General features: G+C 37.3%; 2 protein-coding genes across 2 annotated transcripts in view; both read right to left on the bottom strand.

The window, feature by feature from the left end:
* LOC149503248 (activity-regulated cytoskeleton associated protein 2-like) overlaps positions 1-10,542 on the bottom strand; it is a 78,836-nt gene that overhangs the window by 59,082 nt on the left and 9,212 nt on the right. The gene's annotated exons all lie outside the window — the stretch shown is intronic.
* Positions 371-9,597, bottom strand: l(2)10685 (5-methylcytosine rRNA methyltransferase l(2)10685). The gene is made up of 10 exons (XM_028185026.2): positions 9,328-9,597; positions 9,062-9,248; positions 8,073-8,313; positions 7,611-7,789; positions 6,723-6,851; positions 5,646-5,829; positions 4,128-4,248; positions 3,112-3,236; positions 983-1,120; positions 371-532 (listed from the first exon to the last, which is right to left on the bottom strand). Exons 1-10 carry the CDS (start codon positions 9,415-9,417, stop codon positions 385-387), a joined length of 1,542 nt encoding a protein of 513 aa, XP_028040827.2. The 5' UTR covers positions 9,418-9,597; the 3' UTR covers positions 371-384.

Here is a 10,542-nt window from a genome sequence, read left to right as displayed (position 1 = left end):
TGCATTATTATACATAGTTTATTGCACAATATATACACAAAAACTTTAAAAAAGTAGGTTGATCCGATTCATCTTGGCTTTGGGATGAATCGGGTCACGTATGGAGATAATAGTTTTTCAATAGGGCTGGCACTGTTTAATTGTTAGATAGGTAACTTACCTTTAGGTAGTAAACTTTTCAATATTTTTCTTATCAATATTTCAATACCGAATTTAATATTCAATATTTATCTTTAATCGGTTACAAAACTTTCATGACTAAATTGAACTATTTAATATTCTTAAACACTATTTAAACTTACTTTTTCATACAAATCTGAATAGGGCGAAATCGCGGGGCGCTATAAGTAGTAAATAATAATAAAAAACATTTCTTAGTGCATTTTATTTAATTCGTAAAAGTTTCGCGATGTACGACGGCCCGAAGTTGGCGGAAAGCGACGGAGTCACGAGCTGCCCGTACTTGGGGGCCGCAGCGCCCGCGCCCAGCGTCAGGGTGCTGCTGAGGCCGGCGACCGCTGGAGTTAAATCTCTGTAATAACAATAATAATATACGAATTTATAAACCTTTGACATACAGATGATTAACAAAAAATAGATTAAAGTCTAATTTAATGAAGTCGTCGTGGCCTAATGGATAAGACGTTCGGTGCATTCGTATCTAGCGATGCAACAGTGTTCGAATCCCGCAGGCGGGTACAAATTTTTCTAATCAACTAATAATTTTACTACAATAATTTTCTAATACGTACTTAACAATTAATGTTCACGATTGACTGCCTATTTCTGCAAATATGTGAATATATAATGAAATTCAATAAAAGCAATTTTTTGGAAAAGTAAGTTTTAATTACTGTCACTATGACAGGAACTCATAATAATTAAGAGAATGACGTCAAATACGCTGACGTCATCATTTTTAAAAATAACACGGATCCAGTCTCTCCCTCATACATGTTAACTTATTTCGAATTGAACTTACATGACGGTGGCGATGATGTCGTTGCTCTCGAAGACTTGCTTCAAAGCCATGTGCACCACTCCGTCGTTCTGTATGGGGCTGAGGGAGCACGTGGAGTACACGACCGTCCCCCCGACCTTCGTTAAGCGAAGTGCATTACTACAAAATAAAATTGAGCCTTAATTACCTTTGGGAACATCTCTAGAAAGTTCTGTAGCGGGTGTCTATTCAGAGAACACCAGTTATTTGACAGATGCATGAATCTCGCTAACGACATTTTGAAGATAAACTTGCATATCTGTGAAAGATCTATGGACTTCTAATTGTACTCCTACCCGATGATATGCAGGCGAAGTAAAATGTCCCTTAGAAATAAGATGACACTCTACAAAAGTTGCATACGCCCCGTCATGACCTAAAAATGTACTTAAAAAAAAATGTACTTATCTATACTAATATATAAATCTACAATGGTTTTTACGGATGTTCCGTTATAACTACTGAACCATGCATCCGATTGACTTGAAACTTGGTAGAACATGTAGAAAATACATGTACTTAATGGATAGGCTAATATTTATATGAGTACTCCCGACACCAGTTGCGGGGGCGTTAATGATGAGACTATTTGTGGGGGTAAGAAATAATAATGTTAATTTTAAATGTCCAGCGAAGCGGACGGGTACAGCTAGTTGATTATAATTTTAAATGTGACTTCAATATGTTGCTCTGTAAGCAATTATTTTTTTATTGTATTTATTTGTACTAGAGGTCCCGCAGTAGTAGAAATTCGACTATAATTAATTGGAATTGTAAGTTTGTACACTATTATGATTGTATTTTATACTAGCGACCCGCCCTCGCTTCGCTTCGGAAACATTAAAACACACATGAAACAAAAAAAAAATAAAAAAAGTAGCCTATGTTCATCAGGGACAATGTCGGCTTCTAATGGAAAACGAATTTTCAAATCGGTCCAGTAGTTTCAGAGCCTATTCGAAACAAACAAACAAACAAATCTTTCCTCTTTATAATATTATTATAGTATAGACTTCTATAATCACAAATTTCGCCAAGACTACACTATAAAAAATATTATCAACGACAAAGAATATTTCATCTATTGACAACAGACGTCAAGAACAAAAGTTGACAATAAATAGTATGCATGCGTGTGTGCGTCAAACACATGGTATGTAGTGTGTGTAATGTTTTCTTTATTGATTTAATGTATCTTTTATGCATTATTTATAAAAAATATTAGTATTGTGCACTTCTTCTCTATATTCTCTATAAGTGTGGGAAATTTCATACTCCTCCGTCCGCGCAATCTCCGTAAAAAGGGATACAAAGTTTTTGCTTCGCGTATTAATATATAGATTAATATATGTATACCAAATTAAAATCTCCTATTACTAATAGGCTGGAAAAACAAAGTGATAACATTTCAAGTTAATTTTTATTAAGTATAACAATTCTATATAGAAATTAACTTTGTAACTACATATTTCTTCATCATCAGATTAATACGAGATGATTCTCAAATAGCGCAAGCGCGAATTAGAAAAGGTCCATTTCTTTTACATATCGACAGGTAAAAAGTTATTGGGTTTAAGCAATATTTTTGAACTTTACAGAAGAGCCATTTAAAGGTTAAAATTTGGAAGAAACATAACAAAAACAGCTTTCTATTTGAATGGGGTAAACTTAATTGAATTTCATTTAAAAACAACGAACTGTTATGATGTTAATACCAAATAAAATGGAACTTTAATAACAAGGATAATTGTTATGTATGTCGTTTAAACCAAAATTTTACTGGTGGTAGGACCTCTTGTGAGTCCGCGCGGGTAGGTACCACCGCCCCGCCTATTTCTGCCGTGAAGCAGTAATGAGTTTCGGTTTGAAGGGCGGGGCAGCCGTTGTGACTATACTGAGACCTTAGAACTCATATCTCAAGGTGGGTGGCGGCATTTACGTTGTAGATGTCTATGGGCTCTCGTCCACCCATTTAAGCAATGAAAAAAAAAAACATTCCAACTCCATACAAATTTGAGTTAACTTTTACGCGATCGAGAACGGTAAAAGAAACTCGCACTAACTACACTGGTTACCCCTCCCGAGTTACTCAGATTAGAAGCACAACTCACGCCAACAAGTGCGATTGCAGCTCCGGTATCTTGAGCCTCTCCTTCACCCGGTCCGGCCTGAAGATGTTGTTGTCATCTTCGGTCACAGAGTGTCGGTCCGTAGTGCACGGCACGTCCACTAGAACCTGTCGATAACGTTATTATTATCATTCACTTCTCTTAGTGCATTCTTTTTTGACGTGACAACGTCTTATAATACGATGGGGCCGGCTGCACGAAAAAACATGACTCATTGAGGCGTTTCATTTAAGGCTTGAAGTGCAAGCGAGAGCGCGCAACGAGCGACAAAGAGGCACAATCGGCCTCCGCGTTCGGCAGCGTTCGACATCTGTCTCTCTCCGACTTGAGTGAGCGATGCATTCGCGTGGGCAGCTGCTATACAATAATACATTTACATGTTTTCGTCAAGTATGAAGTTCAGTGAAAAGTGAATGTGGTGTCAATTGTTTATAGCAACGATAATTGCGATAATTGAAAAATTAAACCATTCCATCAGTATTTTCTTATGACGTTGTCACGTTCAACTATCGTCAGTAAGCCGACTTTACAGACAAACGATTTTTTTTATTTATTGGTGTGAAACTTCCAATGCGGCTTCCAACAAGATTGCGTTAAACGTTGAACGCTACCGTGGTATAGAAAGGGACAGAGCGAGAGTGAGAGAAGGCGGGTGGCGCGTTTGTAAAAACGAGATGACCAGATCATAAACAATTCTTCGGATCGTCGACACATTCATACCAATTTTGTCAACATAGCGTATTTCGAGGTGTTTTTCCTTTAAATTAGTAATAGCTATTTATTTATAATTATAAAAAAAAATATTAACAACAAACGAGAAAGAAAACGGTATAAATAATATAAATATGAACCTTGCTATTGATCGTGGCAGAATTCCGTCGAAAGACATTTTGCCCTGTCTATTTATTCGATAGACACCAAGACACAATATTAGGACAACAGAAAAGTTAGTCCATGGCAATGATAATTGGGTGGGTTAATTTAAACAGTACCGGTACCTTATCGAAGCCGTGGTCGTCCGTGAACATTCTGCCGTCGACCCTTTTGAAGATGACGCGTTCCCGCCACTTGTTGCCCGTCTCGAAATCGAACAGATAGTCGCTGAACATCCTTTGTGTTCTACAATGAATCAAGTTATAAAATACAATTTTCCTTTTTTTTTTATTGCTTAGATGGATGGACGAGCTCACAGCCCACCTGGTGTTAAGTGGTTACTGGAGCCCATAGACATCTACAACGTAAATGTGCCACCCATCTCGAGATATAAGTTCTAAGGTCTCAGTATAGTTACAACGGCTACCCCACTCTTCGAACCGAAACGCATTACTGCTTCACGGCGGAAATAGACAGGATGGTGGTACCTACTCGTGCGGACTCCCAAGAAGTCCTACCACCAGTGATTACGCAAATTATAATTTTGCGGGTTTGATTTTTATTACACGATGTTATTCCTTCACCGTGGAAGTCAATCGTGAACATTTGTTGAGTACGTATTTCATTAGAAAAATTGGTACCCACCTGCGGGATTCGAACACCGGTGCATCGCTACATACGAATGCACCGGACGTCTTATCCTTTAGGCCACGACGACTTTTCCCACCTTAGTTGATAGCCTTGAGAGGCTACGTCAGCGTAACCCTAACGTGTAGGTAAGTCCTCGGGGCTCAAACCAGGAGGCGTTGCTAACACCGACCTTAGCAAGAGCAGTGCTTCGCAGAATCTACCACCGGATCGGACGAGAAACTCAATGGGCTGTGTCTATGGGTTAGTTTACTCGCCGAACCCTTTCTCGTTCGACGAGAACGGTGGCCGGTGCTTGTGGTACCTAAAAGCACCGTTAGTGGATTATGAGGATCCGTAATGAAGTATTTAGGACGACGACGAATAAACGTTAAACGTTATTGACTACGCAACTCGTGCGTTATCAGAAGACGTAACACTAATTGCGGCTTAGCATCTGTGAAAGTGGATAAGTGTGGGAAAAACGCCATTGAAGTCTCAGTAAATTGCCAACTTTTTACTACGATGTTTGTTTTTGCCCTTGTAGGCAGAAGAGCATACGGCCCACCTGATGGTGAGTGGTTACCGTTGCTTATAAACTTCAGGAATGTCAAGGGCAGACCAAACCGCGGTTTTTTTTTATTGCTTAGATGGGTGGACGCGCTCACAGCCCACATGGTGTTAAGTGGTTACTGGAGCCCATAGACATCTACAGTGTAAACGCGCCACCCACCTTGAGATATAAGTTCTAAAGTCTCAGTATAGTTACAACGGCTGCCCCAACCTTCAAACCGAAACGCATTACTGCTTCACGGCGGAAATAGGCAAGGCGGTGGTACCTACCCGTGCGGACTCACAAGAGGTCCTACCACCAGTAAAAACTATCACTTCAATTCATTCAATTTCATCCCAACGGCAATGGCATGGCAAGAAGGCGATTGTCGTATGGAAGAAAACAAGAAGTCAGCACATGAATCCCGTTACGAAATCCTTATCCCGGGACTGTTTAAGCATACCTGTTCGATCTAGATATAGACACGTCGTTACATATGACCACGTCCGGCAACAAGGTCTGCAGCGCGACCAGCGCCTTGCCCCCGGGAGCAGAGCACAGGTCCAGCACCCTGTCGCCGGCTCTCAACCCCAAGGCTAGCACGGCCAACACGCTGCCACAGTCCATGGGATAGTAGTTAAACACGCCTGCGCAACGACAAACGTAGCGCCTTACTCGACCAACCAAAACACCCTCATTTTTATTTCTTAAACGGGTGAACGAGATCGCGGCCCACCTGTGTGCTTAGTGCGAGTTTCTTAACGCTCTCGATAGCGTAAAAGTTAAGCCAATTTTGTATATGCAGTTGGAACAGCGCCCCTAGCGGCAAACGTACGCAAACGATCCCATTCCATACTAAACTAACGTTTACGCTATCGAGAACGTTAAACAACTCGCACTAAGCACACTGGAGTTAAGCGGCTACCGGAGCCCATAGAAATCAACAACGTACACGCTGTCAACTATTTCGATACATGAGTTCTACGTTTGAATTCAATAGTACAACGGCTGCTCCGCCCTTCAAACCGAAACGCATTAGTGTTTCGCAGCAGAAATGGGAGGGATGGTGGTTTACCTTATCACTGGTAAAACAGGCTTAAACAAATAAATAAATAAATGAGGGCAGTTCTATTTGAAGCGAACCAATGAACTGATGACCCCGAAAAAGTGAAAAAGTGAATTGTGATAGTGAAGTTTAACTAAATCATCGTAATAATTAAATTGAGTTATTGTTAGTGCAGTAAGAACCCTCTTAACATTGTCTTTTCTCAAGCGAGAGGCACTGGCTCAATGATCAGATGATTTATTGAGACCTTCAATGTTCAATATCTGATAAAAATAACAATAAAATAATCCTTGTCTGTTTCTTCCACTGCATATTCATTACTTCTATCGAAGTACCTTCAAGTGAAAGCCAGTGTGTATCTTGTGTTATCTATAGAGTCCCATCATCATTTGCAACCAAGTGGTTCCGAAGTCTGTCTAATTTACTAAAAAACAATGATATTTACAAAAGGAAATAGATGAAATCATAGCAAACCTGTTTGTGATCTCTTCGGTTCGGGGAACATTTTAAGTTCACTGTCCATTTCATAAGTGATCACTTTCAGGTGTTCCGGGTACTGCAATTCAGTCTCGGGTTCGATAGTTAAGGGGAAATCAATTATTTCTGTAAAAATAATACTAAAGTTAAAAAGTTCTACACATTTTGAAATTTCTGCCTCAAGTCAGTGCTTCAAACAAGTATGCTGTGTTACCATTGGTCTATTTATGATACACAGCGTGCATTGCATAAAGCATTATGACAAAGAACGAAAAAAAATTATTAAGTATTGTAGTGTGTTAGTAGGTGAAGAATGTAATGGCTGGTTTTTTTTTAATTGCTTAAATGGGTGGACGAGCTCACGGCGCACCTGGTGTTAAGTGGTTACCAGAGCCTATAGACATCTACAACGTAAATGCCGCCACGTACCTTGAGATATGAGTTCTAAGGTCTTAGTTTTCACAAGTGATTACAAGTATAATCAAATGGCATCATTTATCAGTTAGGTTTTGTACAACTAGTATTAATATCAGCATGACAATGTATTGAATATTATACAGAAAGTTAGGATTGGCAGTACCTATTTCTTACATTTTGACTTTACCTTGGAAACATCCTATAGTTATTTCCTATCCTATTTCCATCCTATAGTTACTTTCTTGTAAGAAATTACAACATACATATTAAATTTGACACGGCAACACTTGTTTTTATAATATGAATGTGTTCCTGAGTGATTGGAGTAATTCTTTTTTTAATTTATATATCTTCTTTGTAGACAAACTATATAGTCAATCTGATGGTGAGTGATCATCCTCACCCATGGACATGAATGAATGAATCAAGTGGGAAATGTAAAACAAACTTAATTTTTGTTTAGCTTACTTGAATAATAAGAATAGTGTGTAGACTCTGGTACCCAGTCATTCATGCCTTTAAGTTTAGTTGCTGGTAAATACTGATACAACGCTTCTGAGGTCAAGCCTATAGATGGGTCAATCATTCGAGACTCATCTATGACAGCATCTGCTATCGCCTGATCTAATGATTTGTTTATTGGTTCCCTGAAATATTTGTAAATTGAAATTGATAAAATTCTATATGATAGCTTAAAATTAAATATTCTAATAAAATGGATCAATGTTTTTTTAATTTAAGAGACAATGTTTTCAGGCCTTAATTTTGCTTATTCGGTGCTGTGCTTATGAAATTAGAAACAAAACACCACAAGTCATTGCACCTCAAAGATAATAAAATAGTACATAATTTTAACATCTCCATTAATATTTTTACTGAAGCCAGGTGGTTTACCAGCAGTGTTAGAAAATTTTAAAGATTTAAACTTACTTCTGCTCCTTTATTTCCTTTCTTTCAGAAATTTGATCATTGTCTTTGAAATCGAGTCTTTCAGGCTTATTATCAGTATTTGGGTAAATACTGGATATTTCATCAGAATGTGATTTCTCTGCTAATTGCTGTAATTTGTTTATGTACAATGGTGCTTCTTGATCAGAGGTTGATGTGTTCACAGAATATTGTTTATGAAAATCTTCCTGTACCATTATTAGTTTCTTTAGGCAATGTGCACCTAACCAAATAATTTTATTTGGTAAAGAAAATAGTAAAGTGTTTTTTTTAATTAAATATGAAATCATAAGTAATAATAATAAGGTCTATGTTCTCATATCAAGTAATGCAACCTCTTTTTTAATGAATTACGTATTTTAATGTATTACACTCATGTACACAAATTACTTCCATAATGAAGGAACTAAATTGTAGAAAAAAAATAAAGTGCAAAAAGTTTTATTTTTTGTAATCGGTGTACTATTGAAACACTGACCTCAATTCTCAAGGTCAGCATTCATGTTGTGATACCTAAGGGTTCTGATAACCATTTAACTCTTGGTGGGCTCAATAAAAGACCTTTAAACTAAAAAAAATCTACAAAAAGCTATTAAAATTAGCTAAATCAAATCTAATCAGTTATATGAGCTCTAAGGTAATTTAGAGTTTAAGAATAGATTGACAAGATGTGCATTGTTCACATCTGTGAGTACTTAAGTGAGACATGAGGTCAGAAATAGTATATATTTTTTTTATTTTTTTTCCTACCTGTTCAAGCAACTTCGAGGGGTTATTCTAGATTTGCAGAATGAGTAGGTGAGCTCACTGGGCTCTAACCTGAGGGAAATAATTTAACAAGGACTGATCGTTGTACCTCAGAATGGCAGCTTATTTTGATTTTTTCGTTCAAATAATAGGAGGCATCTGTCAATATGCAGACTGGATCAGAGAACACTAATGAAAATATGCTTCTGAATTTTGATAATTACCCCTATTCGTGAGATACTCCATAGTCTCTTCGGCGTCTCCGTAATTGTTGATCACGGCTACATATTTCGGGCCTTGTAATAATGCTCGTTTCATGGGATCCCATTTCTTACCGAAAACGGACCCGTAAAATTCATCAAAATGATTCATTGCCTTGTATTTAGGGCCGGTCTTTTTTCTTAACTTTGCCTGTTAATTGTGATAAAACATTTTCTGTAGCGAAACGGTTTTTTTGGCTCTATTTATTATTAATAAAGTATGTACCTACCCAATGAGTTTTAGATTTATGTCGAGATTGTCTTAATAAGTGAGCACAAGTTATAGGCCCTTTCTTGATCAAATTTGTTATTTGAAGCATTTTTAATACTTAGTTATTCCTTTCGTGACTGAATGATTTTTAGGTTAGGGAAACCTAATATTTACAGCTTGATATTTTCTTCTTTGACCAGCCGTTTTGTTTTGTTTTGACTCTTGACATATTTTGTAATTGTGACAGTAGTATGTAGTATGTATGTAGTAGTTCTATTTTGCAACTGGAAAGACAAACCATACAGCCTAATATTTTATAATACTTTTTTTTATAAAAAAATTATAGTATGAATCGAAATGAAATGAAGTTGATTAATTTGGATGAAATTCAGTTGGTATGAAATTAAACGGAATGAAAGAAGATGATATGGGATGAAATATAATCGCAGTAAAATAGTGATCATTTATTGAGACTTTTTCAGTGGACTTTTAGAGGATCCCGGAAGCTATGTCCGCGGCTTTGTTTAATTTTTACACATTTGTGCACTTTTATAGATCTAATTGTGGCAATAGTAGAAGTTCCATTTTTCCAACTGAAAAGGCGAAAGTATCTATCCCACCATTGGCTCAATCTTTTGTATATTTTTCTGTTTTATGAAAAATGATAGGAAGTGAAATGAAATGAAGTCGTTAATTTTAGACATTAATTTGATTTGAATTCGATGAAATTAAGGAAACCGAGATGAAATAGGATGAAATGTAGTCTCAGTGAAATAGTGGATATTTATTAAGACTTTTTCAGGGGACTTTTTGGAAGATCCCGAAAAGCTATATCCCGTTGTTTTCATTTCACACATTTGTGTACTTTCACAAATACCAAACTGTTAATGAGCCACCGCTATTACACATGTGGCGGGTAGCCATCATACAACGCAAGATAATTGACAGATGCCTGAATCTCGCTTACGACATTTTCAAGATAAAGCGCATATATACAAGTTCCGAACAACAACATTCGGACCGTCGGTCTACCGAGCAATATCACCCGCTTGGTGGAAGATCTTCCCTTTGTCGTTAAGACTCCCAAACACACTTAAACCTGAAGAAATACTACATTAACTACGCTATCAGTGCTAGCTAATCGTGAAAGAAATCAGTAGTTATTTTATACAAAAACATCTTGGAATAGTTACCCCGTATTTTGTCTCTTTCTGTTGAGTTAGAAATGGCGCTT

The sequence above is a fragment of the Bombyx mandarina genome, chromosome 03 (genome assembly GCF_030267445.1).
Source record: "Bombyx mandarina strain Sakado chromosome 03, ASM3026744v2".
Classification (NCBI taxonomy): domain Eukaryota; kingdom Metazoa; phylum Arthropoda; class Insecta; order Lepidoptera; family Bombycidae; genus Bombyx; species Bombyx mandarina.
This window is presented reverse-complemented; position numbering and strand designations above follow the sequence as displayed.